Source organism: Magnolia sinica, chromosome 14 (assembly GCF_029962835.1).
Source record: "Magnolia sinica isolate HGM2019 chromosome 14, MsV1, whole genome shotgun sequence".
Classification (NCBI taxonomy): Eukaryota; Viridiplantae; Streptophyta; class Magnoliopsida; order Magnoliales; family Magnoliaceae; genus Magnolia; species Magnolia sinica.
The window spans coordinates 11793855-11812499 of record NC_080586.1 but is presented as its reverse complement, the minus strand read 5'-3'; the positions used below and the strand labels follow the sequence as shown (position 1 = coordinate 11812499).

General features: G+C 39.1%; 1 protein-coding gene across 2 annotated transcripts; it reads left to right on the top strand.

Moving 5' to 3' along the window:
* The first annotated feature begins 368 nt into the window (after positions 1 to 368).
* On the top strand, positions 369 to 18138 carry LOC131226125 (aconitate hydratase, cytoplasmic). Of its 2 annotated transcripts, XM_058221833.1 has the most exons (20): positions 369 to 729; positions 2187 to 2291; positions 4073 to 4233; positions 4318 to 4410; positions 5638 to 5823; positions 5957 to 6118; positions 8017 to 8161; positions 8265 to 8407; positions 8495 to 8551; positions 8631 to 8710; positions 8802 to 8877; positions 9161 to 9346; positions 9522 to 9589; positions 9693 to 9811; positions 9931 to 10052; positions 12018 to 12116; positions 15058 to 15537; positions 16523 to 16621; positions 16707 to 16949; positions 17841 to 18138. In XM_058221833.1, exons 1-20 carry the CDS (start codon positions 429 to 431, stop codon positions 17913 to 17915), a joined length of 3000 nt encoding a protein of 999 aa, XP_058077816.1. In that variant the 5' UTR covers positions 369 to 428; the 3' UTR covers positions 17916 to 18138. The 2 variants fall into 2 exon arrangements, with proteins under 2 accessions (XP_058077816.1, XP_058077817.1); XM_058221834.1 differs by lacking the exons at positions 4073 to 4233; positions 4318 to 4410 and having other exon boundaries at positions 590 to 729.
* The last annotated feature ends 507 nt before the right edge of the window (positions 18139 to 18645 follow it).

Below are 18645 nucleotides of genomic sequence, written 5' to 3'. Positions count from 1 at the left end.
AGTAAAAACAAATATATAAGCTTGATCGGAAACTTCTGTGGCCCTTTAGAAGTTTTGAACGGTGGATGTCATTGTCCCCACTGTTTTCTATGGTGGGGTCCACTTCAACATTAGATCTATATAATTATTTTTCTCATGACATGGAACGATCTCTCCAAATGGATGGACGGTATGGATACAACACATGCATCATGGTGGGGTCCACGGAGCATGGTGACGTCACTTCAGTAGCGATTTGGATGCTGACCTGTCAGTAACTAATCCGCGCCCCCCTCTCAAGCCGCCATCTCTCTCCTCTGTCCGTCTCTCGGTCGCTCGCTTGCTCGCTCTCGTTTCAGTCTGCTCGGCCTCTGACGTAATCATCTCTTCTCTATATATCTTCGTTTTCTTATCCTGACAAAATCCTCTCCATCTGATGCTCGATCGTCATGTTTATAACCGCTTCTTCGTCTGGACTCCTCAGAGCTGCAGCTTCTTCCTATTCTAGGGTTAGGTTTTCGTCTTCCCTTTCCGCCAAAACCCTACCTTCTTCTCCATCTTATCTTATAAACCCTCGCCATCTAAGCTTCTCCAGATCCATCAGCTCCTCATCTATCTTCGTCCGATCCCTACGATCTTCCTTCTCGTCGCGTCACGTCTTCGATTGGAGATCGCCTGTCAGCCTTCGTGCTCAGATCAGGAGCTCCGCTGCTGTCATCGAACGGTTCCAGCGGAATATCGCGACCATGGGTAATGGATCAGCCGATCTAGTCCCTTTGTTTTTGTTTTGTGCTGCAGCTGGTGATATTCGTCATTTTTAGACGATGGTATTTTTAGATCCAATTGTTTGGTATTTTGTAGTTAATTTTGTGTTGCTGGACTGGAGTAATGAAAAGAAATTCGGTTTTTGGACTCGGTAGTTTGAATTTTTTTGTACTCTTGGTGGAATAGTGCTTGACTAGTGTGTTTAGATTCCATAAATCCTGATTTGGTGGTCTGTTTTTTCGGAAAAGAAAAAGGTTCATTTCTGCCCTGAGTCATTAGCTGCGTTATTTGAAGTCTGTAGAAATGACATCACTCTTGAGTTGGGCAGATGACATCCATCCTGCTTGTCGTGTCAAGTCCACCCGATCATGCACTTATTCATAGAAATGGGGTAAAATTAATGTTTCTAGGTTGAGTTTTACTTTTGCTTATTGTCAAAAGGATTTCCACTTTCCTTGGTTTGCCTTTGGTGAATTCGTGTTTGGTTACTTTGGTTACTATTTTGAAATCATTGAAATGGAAAACAGAGGTTTCTGTATCGTGTGAGAAGTTAGCTTATCATCAAGGTAATCATGTAAGTGAAAAGTTGTTTTGTTCAGTGTTTCTAAATCCAAGTAGATGAAAAGTTTGGGTCTAGTAGATTGAAACACCTGTTTACGAGCTTTTGTAAGATGTTCTTCTATTTGGCCCAGCAATTGCTACTGTTAGGGCCCACCTTTCAGCAATCTGGAGTGTTCATCCACTAGGGCATGCTGCAAAAGTTTTCTTGGTTGGATGATGTTAAATCTCTGGTTAGTTTTCTGAAGATAGGCACCTTATTAACAGTTGACATGAACTTTACTAAAAAAAAAAAAAAAAAACCAATATCATGGTTGAGATTTCTTTTAGTAGGTGGACTTTTGGAGCATGGTCCATCCCTACTGTGAGGATGGTTTGGATTGCCAGAAGGTGGGCCCACCTGTACACTTGCCGGGCTGAATAGAAAACCCTGTTTTGTCCGTCCCTTTTTTAAAAAAAATTTTAAATATCAGATTCTTGGATTGATTCTCTCTCTCAAAAAATTTAAAAACAAAAAAGAAAAAAGGAAAGAAAATAAAAAGAAAAGATTCTTGGATGGATTAGTTTTGTTTGGATGAATAGAAAGATATTAATTATTGGGAAAGTATTTGCATTTGAAGTAGCCTGTTTGGCATGTTGAATCTCAGTAAACGAAATATCCATGTTTGTGCATTCAACAATTTGATGGGTTGTCTGTTTATTTTTGAAGGGATCTTGTTGATTAGTTTGTTTTGAGTTTCTAAATATTTGAAGAGGAAACTGTAGGTTTTTGCGTTAAGCAGTTTAGTTTATAACATTGGAGCATATGGAAGTTCGAGTTCATTATTTCTTTTAGATCTTTGATTGTTGATTTATCCTTTTTGTTTATTGGTGTATGGTTCCAGCTTCTGAGAATGCATTCAAGGGCATCTTAACCAGTCTCCCGAAGCCAGGCGGAGGCGAGTTTGGAAAGTACTACAGCTTGCCTGCTCTCAATGATCCAAGGATTGGTAAGTATGCATCATATCTTATTCCTGGAATGGAGTAATGATTCTTTTCTAATTAATTTTTATAACTTTCTGCTTGTCATTTATTTTGGGAAGTCAAGCTGTTTCACCCTGAATTTTGTTCATTTGGGCATGATATCTCCGTTCTGAATTTGGGAACGGGGGAATGATCTGGCGAACCTTATTGCTACTGGATCTTGATGGGACAGTGAGAGGTAGTAGGCCCCTCATGATCCACTGTCTGATAAAGTCAAAGCCAATCCACTTCTTATCATCTTTGATCTTGATTAGATAGTGATACGGTGATAAGGTTAACAAATAGTGTTGTTTTTTGTGACTCTTGACTCTTGAGCAGTTTGGATGCTAAATTAAATAATATGAATGTTATCTTTCAAAAAGAAAAAAAAAAAACCATCGGAATGATTTTTACTACAAAATTCCTCGTTAATTTGGATTTTACTAAATAATGGCTCCACGATTGGAAATTACTGATCAATGCTGTTGGATGTGTGAAATTACCAAAATGCCTGATTTATTTACTTAGTTTTCTTTAATCTTCAAAAATCTTTTATTTTTTCTTTAATAAAGCTTTGAAGTTGAGAATTGTGTGGCCCAATTGGTTTGTGTAAGACATCCAAGGTGTCCAACTAATGCACCCCACCATCATGATCAGATGAACATAAAATATGGTGGATTAGGTCATTGTATGGGCCACACCATCAAAAATAATTTACACCACCCAAAAACATCCAAAGAGTATCTAGTTCTTTGGGTTCCTCTCCAGCGTTTTAATAATTTCTTCCTTAGTTTCTTATGGAATCACCTACTAGCAATATTTTAAATTTCATTATCGCGTAATGTATCGCACGCTTGGGATACGGATACATATCGGTTTTCGCATGGGATATATCAGTTATATCGCGTAATGTATCGATGTTGTTAGGAAACATGGGAACATTAGGAAATTGGTCAAATTTTTCATGGAAACTTCAAGGATTGTTGAAAAAGACATTAATACACGCTTATAAATCAAGACATTACAAAAAAAAGTGCACATAATAGGGGTTTCCTTTGTATGGGGTACTAATACATGCATTGTCCAAATGAACTGATGCAAGTATATTTAAAGTCTATTCATATAATTTATAAACATAAGAAGACATATATGAAAACACAAGCAATACATTCAAAAGCAAAAGAAGCATCACTAGATCAGGTTACAGACACGTTTGATTTTGTGTTCGGAAACAAAGATTTGCAACTGATTTGTGAGAAATAGAGAAATTTTTATTTTTCCCAATTTTCTGCAACATGCCCCATCTCCCCCAAATCTCGAAATTGAACCTCCAAATGCATGATTTTTCATTAAAAACATGAAAAATCATAGATTTGTACCTATTTGACATTGATTTAACGTGATTTATAGCAAAAAAATGGATAAAAAATGCTCGCCGAATTGAATAGGTGGGATATATCAGCACTACTCGTGCATTTTGTATCTCACAGGTGGAATACAAGATATATCATGGGATATATCGGCCGATATCGTCGATGTTTAAAATACCGCCTAATAGCAATAGCAATGGTCAGTTTGGGTGGGGATGATCTTTGTTTTTCAGAGGACTCAGGGGCACGATCCGTGCCATATGGGTATTTCAGTCACCAGTTCTACAATTGCCACATAATTCATTAATCTATAGAGTTTTTCATAATTGCTGTTCATTTGTCAGCCTACTGAACATTTTCTGGAAGAGATGGGTTCATTTTTTTTCCTTGTGTCACAGATAAATTGCCATACTCTATCAGGATTCTTCTAGAGTCGGCGATCCGTAACTGTGACAACTTCCAAGTCACTGAGGGGGACGTTGAGAAAATTATTGATTGGGAAAATACTTCTCCAAAGCTAGTTGAAATCCCCTTCAAGCCTGCTCGTGTTCTCTTGCAGGTGTAGATCGCAATGCTAGTCTATCTCTATCCCCCCTGTTTGTAAGTTTTCTGCTGATTTATATAAGTTTGTATTTGTTGCCAGGATTTTACTGGTGTACCAGCTGTGGTTGACCTTGCCTGCATGCGAGATGCTATGAACAAGCTTGGTAGTGATTCTAATAAGATCAACCCCTTGGTGCGTTTTTTCCTCTGTTCTTATGCAAACTCCTATGAGTTTTAGATAATGCTTGTTTTAGGCAGTGTTCGAAATATCGGTATCGCATTACATATTGCACCCTTGGGAAACAGATATGTATCGGTTATTGCATGGGATATATCAGTTGTATCGCGTAATGTATCATTGTTGTTGGAAACGGGGAAACGTTGGAAATTGGTCGAATTGTTAATGGAATTTCAGTGATTGTTAAAAAAGACATCAATACATTACAAAAAACGAGTGCACATAATGGGCTTTCTTTGTATGTGGTCATAATCCATACGTTGTCTAACTGAATAGATGCAAGTGTATTCATATAATTTATAAATGTAAGAAGACATGGAAACACAACAAATACATTCAAAAGCAAAAGAAGAATCACTAGATCAGGTTACATACATGTTTGATTTTATGTTTGGACACAAAGATTGAGACCGATTTGCGAGAAATTGGGAAAATGTTGATTTTTTTCAATTTTCCGCAACTCTGTCCTTCTCCTCCAAATCTCGAAATCGAAGCTCCCAATCCATGATTTTTCATGTTTTGTAACAATTTGACATCGATTTAACATGATTTACAGGAAAAAAAGTAATCAAAAATTAAAAAATGCTCACTGGATTGAACATGTGGGATATATCCCGCTGCTTGTGTGTTTCATATCGCACAGGTGGGATATAAGATATATCGTGGGATATATCGGCCGATATCGTTGATATTTAAAACACTGGTTTTAGGAACAGTTTTTCAGACCATTTTTTGCTATTACCATGTTTCTTGACGTCTTTCCAGAGGTTATTCTGGTCGGCGAATGTCAGGAAACAAAGAACCAACAATCTTATCAAATGGACAAGTCCTGATGCACCAAAATTCCTGATGTGCTGTTTTCAATAATTTTATAAAGGAAAGAGAAGCAATTTTTCTATATGGTTTTGTGGCACTCACTCACAAACATATTCACGTGATTCCATTATAATTTTAGATGCACATGTTGTTTCAAACCCTTTTTAGTATGTAAGATTTGTTTGGAGCAGAATTGGGTTCCTTCATAGTTATTTTAGCCATTTAAATCTGAGACAATGAGTAAAAAGATGTTGTCATGTAGTTTAGCATTATGTTCAGGGAACATTAAATTGTGCTTTGCTTTCTGGCACTTTATCATTCTCGTCATTTCTCACAATGCATATTGAGGTGCAACTTTACGTGCAGGTTCCAGTAGATCTCGTTATTGATCATTCGGTTCAGGTCGATGTGGCAAGATCAGAAAATGCAGTTCATGCAAATATGGAGCTTGAATTTCAGCGAAACAGGGAGAGATTCGGATTTCTTAAATGGGGATCTACTGCTTTTCAAAATATGCTTGTTGTTCCTCCAGGTTCTGGTATTGTGCACCAGGTAAAAGAATGTCAAATAAAATTTGCCCCCCAGCTTTCGTTTACACAATTGTTTAAAGATGTGGCATTATATGGAGTTATTATGGTTTTTGTTAAGTTTGTATATCAAGTTAATCACCATAATGAAATTTCAGGTTAATCTGGAATACCTTGGGAGGGTTGTGTTCAATACCCATGGCATACTCTACCCTGATAGTGTGGTTGGAACTGATTCCCACACAACAATGATTGATGGGTTAGGAGTTGCTGGCTGGGGAGTTGGAGGGATCGAAGCAGAGGCTGCGATGCTTGGCCAGGTAAAATTATGTTAGGGTACTGTTGGTTTGGATTTTTCTTTCCAGATGTTGAAGCCTGATTAATTAGTTTTTAATGGTTACAGCTCATAGCCTGTATGTTTTGTGCCTCTCCAAAAAAAAAGGAAAAAAAGTCTGTATGTTTTGATTTTTTTTTTTCCTTGAGAAATTAATTATGATTTATTGATGAAATGAAAGTAGGGGAATGAAAGTCCAATACAAAGAGGAGTGGCTGGCACCTTGGCCAACTTGTCTGAGATGAAATCAGCCTCTCTAGCAACATGGGATATAATGAAATGTTTAAATGAGAGGCTAGATGTCTAATGTTGTTATACAAAACTTGTCCTCCAAAGTTGTGACCTGCTTGATTGGCCCACTTAATGACATTACTGAATTCCCTCTGACAATAACCATCCAATCCTTGAAGCGTTTGAATCACTTCACAGAGCAACAAAAGAAGGGGGCAAGGGCGTAAGGAAACTGGCAGTTATGAATGATGCGCTAAGGGCAAATTGGCTTTGTAGGTTTGGTATAGAGCAGGGTCTCCATGGAAGGAGTTTTTTTTTTTTTTTTCTTGGTGTGTGTGTGTGTGTGTGTGTGTGTATTCGTGGAAAGTGATATCAAGATTGAAGGAAAGGTTTAAGGAGGGGCTAGAGTTCGCTTTGGGCAATGGGAAAAGAATATGGCTTTGGGAGGATGTTTGGCTTGGTGATAATGACTTGTGCAGTGACTTCCAGAGGTTGGCTAGGTTGCACTGGATGTGGATATATCTATAGCCTTCTGCTATCCGGTGATGGGGGTGGTTTGGACCCCTCCATTTCGTAGAGATCTTACGGTAGAGGAAGATGAAGAGTTCATTTGCGGTGGACGAAAAATTCTTCTTTGTATAGAGCTAGGTATTTGTGGAAAGTGATATCATGATTGAAGTAAAGGTTCAAGAAAGGGACTAGGGTTCTCCTTGGCCAATGGGAAAAGAATACTCTTTTGGGAGGATGTTTGGCTTAGTGATAATGCCTTGTGCAATGACTCCTCGAGGTTGTCCAGGTTGGCATGGATATTGATATATCTATAGCCTTCTGCTATTCAGTGGCGGGTGATGGGAGGTTTTCAGACAGGCCAAGTTAGATATATTGGGTTGGGTGGAGAATGCAATCGCTTTCGACGATTGTGTTTGATCTTGTGTAAAGGGTTGTGGTGTAATTCTTTTGGCCTTTGGGCCTCTTATTGATAAAATCATAACCTTTCCAAAAAGAGAAGAAAAAGAGAGAATAACTTCTGCCATATGAGTGACATTGTTCTCAAGGGGCCCTGACATAAGAAATGGGGAGTCTCCCAGATGGATGATAATTGCTTGGGACGGGATGATGCTTTTCACGTTACTGGAAGTAAATCATTTGTTCACATGCATTGTTGTTTTGGTTGCTGATGTTTGATTGTGCAGTACCAATGTATTTACTGGTGCATTTTTCTGATCTTGATCTCGCGCGTGTTCAGGCACTTTAATCTGACTTCTTAGCGTTACTTGTCAAAGTATGCTCACATGTTTGTCTGCCAAAAGACTCATTGTCTGCGTATTTCTGACTCATCATCATCAAAGCCTGATCCCAGCTTTTTGGCTAGCTAAAATGAACAAAGACGACACATTATATGATTTGTTTTTTTCTTTTCTTTTAACAACTAGAATACTAAAAAAAAATGGTTTTTGCTCAATCCTCAGAGGATTCCTTCGGATCCACATTTTAGTTCTGTTGTGAGAGTTTAGCTCTATTATTGTCATATCCTTCTTTCTAGAATTTCTGTAACATGGCTGCTGTGCCCTTGTTCTTGGCATGCACTGGCATGCTTACCCAGGAATTGTTCAATGTGTTATTTAGCTGATGCTTCTTTCTTCTGAGTTACAGCCTATGAGCATGGTTTTGCCTGGTGTTGTCGGGTTCAAGTTGTCTGGAAAATTGCGCAATGGTGTTACAGCTACCGACTTAGTTTTAACTGTGACACAAATGTTGAGGAAGCATGGGGTTGTTGGCAAGTTTGTTGAGTTTTATGGTAATCTCATTTTCATGGAGCTGTATAGATTAGGCCACAGGCTTTCTGTTCCATTTATTCTGACGTAAATCTGTTGTTCTAAATCTTTACTCTTCTCATATAGGTGGGGGCATGGGTGAATTATCATTGGCTGATAGGGCTACTATTGCTAATATGTCTCCTGAATATGGAGCAACCATGGGTTTTTTCCCTGTAGATCATGTCACTCTACAATATCTCAAGCTGACAGGACGAAGTGACGAAACTGTAAGTATTGTACTTGTGAATGTTTTCACTGGGGAATGGGGGGATTAGAAATGTGGTTGATGAGGAAACCACTCTCTTATGTAACAGGTGGCAATGATAGAAGCCTATCTGAGAGCAAACAACATGTTCGTTGACTACAACTTGGTATGCACCTTTCTTAACCATTCAGTTTTAATTGAGCATTTGACTCTGAAATGTAATTGGTTTCTTTTTGTGGATCCAGCCTCAAAAAGAGAGAGCATATTCATCTTATCTAGAGCTGGACCTTGCAGATGTTGAACCCTGCATGTCAGGTCCAAAGCGGTATGTTCGTGTTAGTTTAATCCATGTTCTATATTCACTCAGTTGTTGAATCATTATATTCATCAGAAGATTCAACTCTTCTCTGTGACAGACCTCATGACCGTGTTCCCTTGAAAGAAATGAAGTCAGATTGGCATTCTTGTTTGGATAACAAAGTTGGATTCAAGGTGAGATCACAAAATTAAGTCGTTATTGTGCTTCTGCACATCAGAAGAAACCAAGCTACCTCTACTCATTGCCAGTCAGATCTTTGATTTTTTTTTTTTTGCAATGATCTGACCTATTACAGTAATTTGAATTAAATTTCAATCAAATTACAAACCGATCATGTTGCTGCCCATTCTTGTCCCAAGCTGGCAGTTGCAAAAATTCATATCACGTAACACAACCCCTTCATGCATTAAGTGTGTGTGTGACTTAGTTTTTGAACATTTAAATTTGATGTTGCAGGGCTTTGCAGTACCTAAGGAATTACAGGATAAAGTTGCAAAATTTTCTTTCCACGGTCAGCCTGCAGAACTCAAGCATGGTAGTGTCGTTATAGCAGCCATCACCAGCTGCACAAATACGTCAAATCCAAGTGTCATGCTTGGAGCTGCTCTGGTAGCAAAGAAGGCCTGTGAATTGGGTCTGGAGGTTAGTTGCAATGTTTAAAATCTGATCCATACCTTATTTTCTTTCTTTTTTAGACTTAAATTATCTTGCACTTCTTACTCTTTAAGTCTTAACCCATGATGCATGATCGGATTCACTTGAATGCATATTCGGCATTGAGATAACAGTTTATTGACTTGAATCCCTTCTTGATCAGGTTAAACCTTGGGTTAAGACAAGTCTCGCTCCAGGCTCTGGCGTTGTTACCAAATATCTCCTTAAGAGGTATTGTGTTAGTATCTGTGGATTGGAAAGATATTGTGAGAATGCAAAGTTTGCTGTTGCTTTTCCTGTAAATATTGAGATATGTCTTTTGCATTTGTTGCAGTGGGTTGCAAAAGTATTTTGATCAACAAGGTTTCAATATTGTTGGCTACGGCTGCACTACATGTATTGGGAATTCTGGTGATCTTGATGAGTCAGTCTCTTCTGCAATTTCAGAAAATGGTAGGCGTTATTCTTTATGCCTTCAAATTATTGAGTAGCATTTTTTTGTAGCTGTAAAATTCTGTTTTTTATATTTCTTTTCCTTTTTAACCATTTGTATTTTTATTTTTTCTGGGCAGACATCATTGCTTCTGCCGTGCTCTCTGGAAACCGAAACTTTGAGGGTCGAGTGCATCCCTTGACTCGAGCTAATTATCTTGCTTCACCTCCTTTGGTTGTTGCATATGCCCTTGCTGGCACGGTATGTGCATCTTGCTGAAACTTTGCATTTTTTTGCACTTTCTTTTTTCGTTAGAATAAATTGTTCATGATACAATACATGATCTCAGCTAGCATAAAAGAATGAAAGTAATGGGACATAACCTGAAATAATTATAAAAACAAGTGGATATGGGACGCGCATTGCACATGAAGAGAGTTGTGGTTTGCAAGTTGTGGGAAAGGTTGTAAAAGGGAGTTATTTGATACTCTAGCAGAGTGTAGAGTTGATACTCGGGCAACCTCAAATTGTAAATGTGGCATATGTTAGCTCAATCAGACCATTCAAGTTGTGGGAATTACATTATAGAGGTTATTTTCCAAATTTCATATTGATTTAATGTTTCTAAATTCTAATTTCCGACTAGTAAGCATGTATTTGTTGAATGTGGATCCTTGACTGTTTTCATTTGACCATCCATAAAATATCCACCAATCAGCCCGTTAGAAAATCAAATTTTAGTATATTTTTTCTATAAAAATCCAGCTGAATCTAAACCCATGATTTTTATGGTTTATTCAGTTTATTGTCTTCTATGCATATGATTTCTTAGTGCGATGTATGTATCAACCATCTTACTCTGTGAAAGTATCAAAGATTCTTTCCTTGTAAAAAAGGATGATAGCGGTTGAAGTGGCAGTCGGTCTGTCATATATTCTTAAATTTCCCAAATTCCTTTTTGTCACAAAACTCTCCTCATGTCCTTTAAATCAAACAAGGCTTTGCCTAAAAAAAGTAATTGCATGGGTAAAAATGTTCATAGCTATTCATGCAATATATAGTAGAGATGAACTATTTTTGCCCATATATCTTCCAGCCATATACTTTTCTAGTTATATGAATTGGTTTGAGAAACTTTTATCGATTTATTTACTTCCATCCTCGTATCGCTTTCAGGCATATATGGGTCCCTAACAAAAAATCACTGCTCAGCATTGTTAGTCCTTTGAATTGGAAGAAACTGTGATTTCCCATGGCGAGCTGTATTGCCCTACGGTTTTGATTGGACTCTGACCTCTGTTTGAGAATGGACATTAAAAGAAATGTAGGCCATGCCCATCTTATACTTGTGGCCATATTTGGTTAGCCTAGGTAGTGTTTGACTGTACTGCTAAATCGTGATAGACAGGGCTTTTCAATGCAGGGCATTTGTTGTTTTTGGTAGCATGGGAAAGGTGATCTTTCATACAACGCGCTTGCTAAATCCTGCTATTTCCACTGTCAAGAGTGGTCATGGTGAGAAAAGTAACCCCCCAAAAACCAAAAAGGAAAAAAAAAGGAAGATAACATGATTACTTTTAGAATGTTGACTGAAATTCTATTGAATTTAAGATATTGGATTGCTTCCCATGTTATACATGCTTTTATATTATGTACCTCAGAAACATTGATGCCTGGGGTTTTTGAGAAGGATTATTGCTTGTCCTTCCTTCTTCCTGTTATTATCAATATGTCTAGAATGGGTGGTGCACAGTCTGACAGTTACCACACAATGCAATTATTCTTTAGAAATACAAATGAAACGTATAAAATAATGCAACTAAATCCAAAAGTTAAAAGGACAATGTCGACTTATAAATCGAAATTTAAAAGGCCAAGGAAGCCACTAGATTTCTCCATCTGCTAGGGATTCTACTTCTAATATGCTTCGTGATTATTCTCCTGCAAGTAATATTTTAGGCTGTATACTGTTTTCCTTGATTGATAAATTTCTGTAAAGAAATCAATGATATTAGATATTAAATCCATTGTAAAGAAATCAATGATATTAGATATTAAATTTCTGCTAGGATTCTTTTTTTGTTCCTTTTTAATACAATCTTTCGCGTTATCTTTCAAAAAAAAAAAATCCATTGTTTTCTCATGTCTGGACCTTGATGAGTTTAGCAAAATTTCCAGATCCACATCTGATGAATTTACCATTTTTGCACTGTGCTACCAATTCAGGTTGACATAGATTTTGATAAGGAACCAATAGGAACAAGTAAGGATGGGAGGAGTGTCTATTTCAAGGATATCTGGCCAACAACTGAAGAAATTGCAGAGGTAAGCGTGTGAATTTACAGATGTTGTTACCTGTTCACATTCCAATGGATGCACATTGAGGGGCTGTTTAGCATCTCCACTAATAAGAGCTTATTTGCTTGTTCTAATTAAAAATAAGCTCTTATTTTAAAAATTGACTGTTTGGTAAAGCTCTAATTTTACCACTCAATTCTTTAGAAACTAGCAAAAAAGCTCTTAAGAAATAAGTGATGAGATGTCACTTATTTTTTAAGAGCTTGTTTGGCTTAAGCGAGTAGACATTTTTGGCTAATTTTAGGACAAGTTTGTCCATAAACATTTTAAGTAATTTCCATCTTACCCTCTTCTCTTCTCTTCTTTTTACAATCTTTCTAAGGTGGGAACCCCACATGATGAACAACTTGTATTGAAGGTGGAGCCCCACATGATGAATGGTCCACATCAGGGTGGGTCCACATAATGCACAGTCACATCAAAGCAGGCCACACATAATGCATGGTCACATCATAGTCTGGCCCCACATAATGGACGATCCACACCAGAGGTGAGACCCACATGATGGATGGTGGATCTTGAAGGTGGGACCACATGATAGAAGGTTGACATCAAAGGTGGGCCCATATAATGAACAGCCCATTTTGAAGGTTGGACCGCACATGATGAATGGCCCACAAAGCATATCAAAGGTGGTCCCACATGATGGATAGCCCACATAAAAATGTGGCCTTGCATGATAGACTATCCACATTAAGTGGGTCCCACATGATGGGCGGTCCATAGCAAAGGTGGGACCCACATGATAGATGGTGGACATCAAAGCTAGGCCTGCATGATGAATGACCGATATTGAAGGTGGGGCCTTACATGATAAAAGGCCCATACAATGCACATTTCACATCAAAGGTGGGCCCCACATGATGAATGGTCCACGTCAAAGTGTAGCCTAGCATGGACTATCCAGATCAAGTGGGCCCTACCTAAAGGATGGTCCACTTAAAAGGTGGGACCCACATGATGGATGGTGGACATTGAAGGTGGGCCCACGTGATGAATGGTCCATATTGAAGGTCGGGCCCCACATAATGGATGGTCCACATCAAGGTGAGCTCATGTAATGGACGGTCTACATCCAAGGTTGCATGAATGATGGTCTATTTCCTAAGTGGCCCAGCATGATGGATGGTGGACATCAAAAGTTAGCCCCACATGATGGACACATCAAATGTGGACTCCACGTGATGGGTAGTGGACCTCGAAGGGCCCCACATAAAGGAAAATTAGCATTGGTGGCGGGGCCCACATGATGGATGACCTACATCAAGGTAGGCCCCACATAATGTACGGTCCATGTCAAAGGTCAGCCTGTAATGATGAATGGTCCACATCCAAGACGGGCTTCACATGAAGGTTTGGCCCACATTGTGGACACGTCCACTTTTTCCAAATGATGGACAAGTCACATCCAATGTCCGATGCAATGGACACCCAAATGTGTTAAAATATGAAGATTGTAGCTATCCATTCTTTTGCCATTTGGGAGATGGTCCATCTATAGTGAGATCCACCAAAACAACCATCGAGATTGCTCTTATAAAGGAGTCGTAATTGTTTTAAAATGACATCAACTAACATGAACTACCCCTAAAAAAGCTCTTATTTGCAAGCGTGCTTATTTTAAATAAAAGCTTTTTTCGATTTTGAAAAAGTGATTTTACCAAATGAGCTTATTTAAAACAAGAGCTAGAATAATAATAAAAAGCTTATTAAAGTAGCTCTTATTTGAAAAGCTCTTATTGAATTAGAGTAGAGATGCCAAATGAGCCCTGAGTATGATGCTTATACTGAAGTTTGTTTTTATTTTTAGAAAGAAAAAAACCATTTTAGATCTTTTTCCCAGGCATGAACAGCTGCTATCCTGTGGACCTCTATTTTGGTGGGAACATGTCATCTTGCAATGATTATAATGTTGTAAACATAGTGCAATTTATTTCCACATTAATTATTGTGTTGAATGCATAGCACAAATGCTTTCCCGGTCATATTGTTCAGTACATGTTGTTGACTGATGCATTCAAGAATGCATACGACTGTCCACAATTTCGATGATTATCATGTTGTAGAATTAAGGGTGGCAATGGTCCGGGCACTCCACCTGGCCCGCTGACCAGGGTTGGACCTATTGACTTGGACTGCAGCCAGCCTGATGAGCTCAACCCGGCTTTGGACCCAGGTGCCGCACCTGGCCCGCTGACCCAGCTTTGGACTCAGGTCGACCTATTAACTGGACTGCAGCCGGCCGGACAAGCTCAACCCAGCTTTGGGACTGATTAGCTTAGGCCTAGCATGCATGGCCCGATCAATTTTTGGGCCAGGCTTGTGCTCATGTCATTTTAGCCCAACCCCAGACGAACCCGACTTCATAAGTATGTATTATATCCTACGAATATGCCATCTCGATCCCCTACTAGGCAATTTGTGCATCCTGAATGTAGACTGTTGGTTCATTGCTCTTTGGTGTCTGTTTCTTTTGCATGTATGGCCCAATTGAATGGATATATTATGAACATTAAAGTGGGAAATTGGGGTTCTGTCAATTTCCGGGCTAGGGCTGGGCCCAACCATTTTTTCAGGGCTCAGGCTTGGGCTGGACTTGGGCCTCGGCTGTAAGTGTCTGGCTGGGTCTAGCCTGGACTGGCCCAAAACCACCCCAATGCCATCCTTAGTAGAATGTGTTAGTGTTACCAGAAAGCCTGGTACACACCAACGTTTCTGCTTCATCTTTCCCACATTCGTTTCATGTGATTGCATAACTAATATAACAAATATAAAATGAGGTTGTTACACGGTTTCCATGTCACTTCCTCAGCCTGGAAAACCATGCTTTAGAACTTCATTGCTCCTATGATTTTGTTGCCAAGATAATTTTATAGCAATTATTAATTTAGAAAATTTCACTGTTCAGGTGGTTCAATCCAGCGTGCTGCCTGACATGTTTAAGAGCACTTATGAATCAATCACCAAGGGCAATCCTATGTGGAACCAGCTGTCTGTCCCAGCCACAACACTTTACTCATGGGACCCGAAATCAACATACATTCATGAGCCCCCATATTTCAAGAACATGACCATGGCTCCACCTGGGCCCCATGGAGTTAAGGATGCCTATTGCTTGCTTAACTTTGGTGACAGTATTACAACAGATCACATTTCACCAGCAGGGAGCATCCACAAGGACAGCCCTGCTGCAAAGTACCTCCTAGAGCGTGGGGTGGACCGGAAGGACTTCAATTCATATGGCAGTCGTCGTGGCAATGATGAAGTGATGGCGAGGGGAACCTTTGCTAATATTCGCATTGTTAACAAGCTCTTGAAAGGAGAAGTGGGCCCAAAGACAGTTCACATTCCAACAGGCGAGAAGCTATATGTTTTTGATGCGGCGATGGTGAGTTCAATGATATCAAATTATGTTACTCTTTTCACTGAGCTACATCTTTCCTTCTTTGGTTCCTTTCTACTTGAGATAACTCAGTATTATTGTTTGTAATGTTTTTAAAGTGACCAAAATTTTGCTGAATCTTCAGGTGTGGTAAGCACAACCATGCATATGTATTGTGTGACAACATTAGGCAAATTTTATATAAAAATTTAAGAGATCATAAAATTTCTGAAATGGATGTGCACAGCAGTATTTGTTAGAAATTGACACCCTTCTGTAAGAATTCTCTCTTGGTTTTTTCAAATATCAGAAGTCCTGAAAAATTAACAAAATTTGGTCAAGACAATCATTTCTGTTGTCTTTTTGTGCTAAAGCTTGGGAGGCATTTTTCTTGTTTGACATGTTTCTACTTCACTTTCCTACTTGTGGAGGTTACTGATTGTGTGGTTCACAAGTAGCAAGTATTTTTTGGGCTTTTGATGTACGAACATCTTTCTGTCATTTCTTTTTAATGTGAGAGCTTCAATGCCACAGCATTCACCTAGGGTTGTTGTGCATGTTATCTCTCACAATTTAAAGACGGTTAGTGGGGGTCTAGCAAGCATTTCAAATATTCCCATTTTTGAAATGTGTGGTCATGTTTCTCGATCACCATTTTGGGATGGTGTGAGATGTGTCTGCACTGACTCCTGGTTCACTGTCCCAGAAACCTTTCACTTTTTACAATGACTGATCCCCTAAAACTGCTGTAGGTTACAAATGTTTTGCCTCGAAAAATCTTTTCAAGGGAAAAAGTGGAAACAGATTCTTTAGGCATGAAAATGTTGTAGCATACAACCACCTGTAGGTGATTGGTTCTCTTTAAAATTTGGTCTTATTAGGACCTTTACCTGTTACTTATGGTCTATGAATGTAGAACAGTATCAAGAGGCATTCCCCTACAGTTTGATATGTTATAAACTGAAAGCATGTTATCAATATGGTGTTTCAGAGGTACAAGGCTGATGGCCATGACACCATTGTCCTGGCTGGAGCTGAGTATGGAAGTGGAAGCTCTCGAGATTGGGCTGCCAAGGGTCCAATGTTGCTGGTGAGTTTTCTTCTTTGCTTAATCTTTCCACCACCCTGCATTCTGCGTGCTAGTAATGCTTTATTCTATCCTTTTTTCTTGTCAGGGGGTGAAAGCAGTTATTGCCAAGAGCTTTGAGAGAATTCATCGAAGCAATTTAGTGGGAATGGGTATTATCCCCCTCTGTTTCAAGCCTGGTGAGGATGCAGATACTCTTGGTTTGACAGGTCACGAACGTTACAACATAGATCTCCCAAGCAGCGTTAGTGAGATAAAGCCTGGGCAAGATGTCACCGTCACGACTGACAATGGGAAGTCTTTCACCTGTATAGCTCGCTTCGACACCGAGGTACTTCTTTCTTCTCTTTGAATAATCATCGTCGTCATTGCTGCTTTGCACCAGCTAATTGGGGTTGTGCTTTGCAATAACTTATTTTGCTATTGCCAAAAGTTCATATGGAAATATGAACTGTCATTGGTAGAGCATGGCGGGGTTCCATGACTGGCTGCCCACCTGACATAACCCTTTATATGGGCTGGGACCAGTCGGTTCAATTGCTAGCTGGCAGGGTTAAATTATTTGATAGTATAATGAAATAATAAAATAACTCAAGATTGATGTTGTTGGAAGAAATGGTCAAGGCTTCAGATACCACATGAACCTACTTTCCAAATGAGAATGATCTTTTTGTGAATTCTTCTCACAAACAATCTCAACTTCAATTAAATCTTAAGTTGACCCGCAGAAACTAGGAAGAACCCCAAGCAGGAAAAAAAAGAGAGATGCATCTTTTATCACTTGGACAGTTTTCATGGAATAAATGGAAAGCAGGAGACGGTTGGTACATGACATCTCAGGTGCATTTGGTTGCACTGTTGAATTGAATTGCAAATAGTCCAGTAATGTGGAAATAACCAAATTGTAGTTCCCTTGGTGTTTGTGTCGCACCTGTGTTGATTTCAACTAGGACTTGAAAATGATGTAATTGCAATTGGAGGGTTACTTATGGGGAACATCAGCGATTTTTGTCACTTCTCTTGATTAAAGTGGATGATTTCAATTCAATCGACGTGCATCCCAAACATGGTTATACCTGTGCCAAAACTTAAAAAACTCATTAAGAACTGACCCCAAATAGCTGGGAGAAGGCTATGATGATTTACTCGGTCACTTTTGAGCGCCCACTTGTGTGGGTCTGTGTACACTATGGTTGTTGACACAGAAGTTTGGAATGTGCAGGTGGAGTTGGCGTATTTTGATCATGGGGGTATCCTTCCTTTTGTCATCCGTAATCTGATCAATTCCAAGCAGTAAACATGTTGATTAGGGGATCATATACGTAGTGAACATGCGTATATGTTGAAAAGGATTTTTGAAATGAATAAAAATATTATCAGGCTGGCCTCTTACCCAGGTAACCTGCGGAGAGCACCCTGTAAACGTGCAGGTTTCATTCATTTGCTTTCTCGATGTGGGAAAAAAAGAAGATGAAACAGTGGGTGAGTGTTCTAAATAATTCCTTTTTGCCTTTGCTTTAGTTTTCTTATTTTTATCATGGTGTGACATTCTTACTGAGGGATCTCCATCAGTGAATGCACAGTTTTGCCACTACACAAGTATCTCCACGTTATGGGGGCCCATAGTTCAGGTGATCTGATGGGATCCATCGTTGGTGGGGATATATATATATATATATATATATATATATATATATATATATAAAAGAAATGCTTACACACAACTAGTTGGACCGTCCAACTAGCTGTCTGAATTAAATGCTAATTAACGTTAATAAATGATGCCTATGGAATGTTAATTAAAGGAGCGGAGTTGCTGGCTTGGGATGGCCCCACCATGGTGTTTATGTAAAATCCATCCCAGCCGTTAGATAAGTCACCCCATGTTACACCAAGAGCCTGAAAATCAGCCACATCCGTGGTTCAAGTAGACCACATGATCGAAAATAGTATGCAGGAAAAACTAACCCTTGAAACCGTTTCTCTTGGTATGGCCCACTTGAATCATATATCAGGTTGATTTTGTT

Bases quoted from the DNA above. Each gene is read 5' to 3' on its own strand.
- LOC131226125 (XM_058221833.1), top strand. From the start codon at position 429: ATGTTTATAACCGCTTCTTCGTCTGGACTCCTCAGAGCTGCAGCTTCT. The intron at 8,878-9,160 runs GTGAGATCACAA...TTGATGTTGCAG, and splicing joins ATAACAAAGTTGGATTCAAG to GGCTTTGCAGTACCTAAGGA. The intron at 15,538-16,522 runs GTGAGTTCAATG...ATGGTGTTTCAG, and splicing joins ATGTTTTTGATGCGGCGATG to AGGTACAAGGCTGATGGCCA.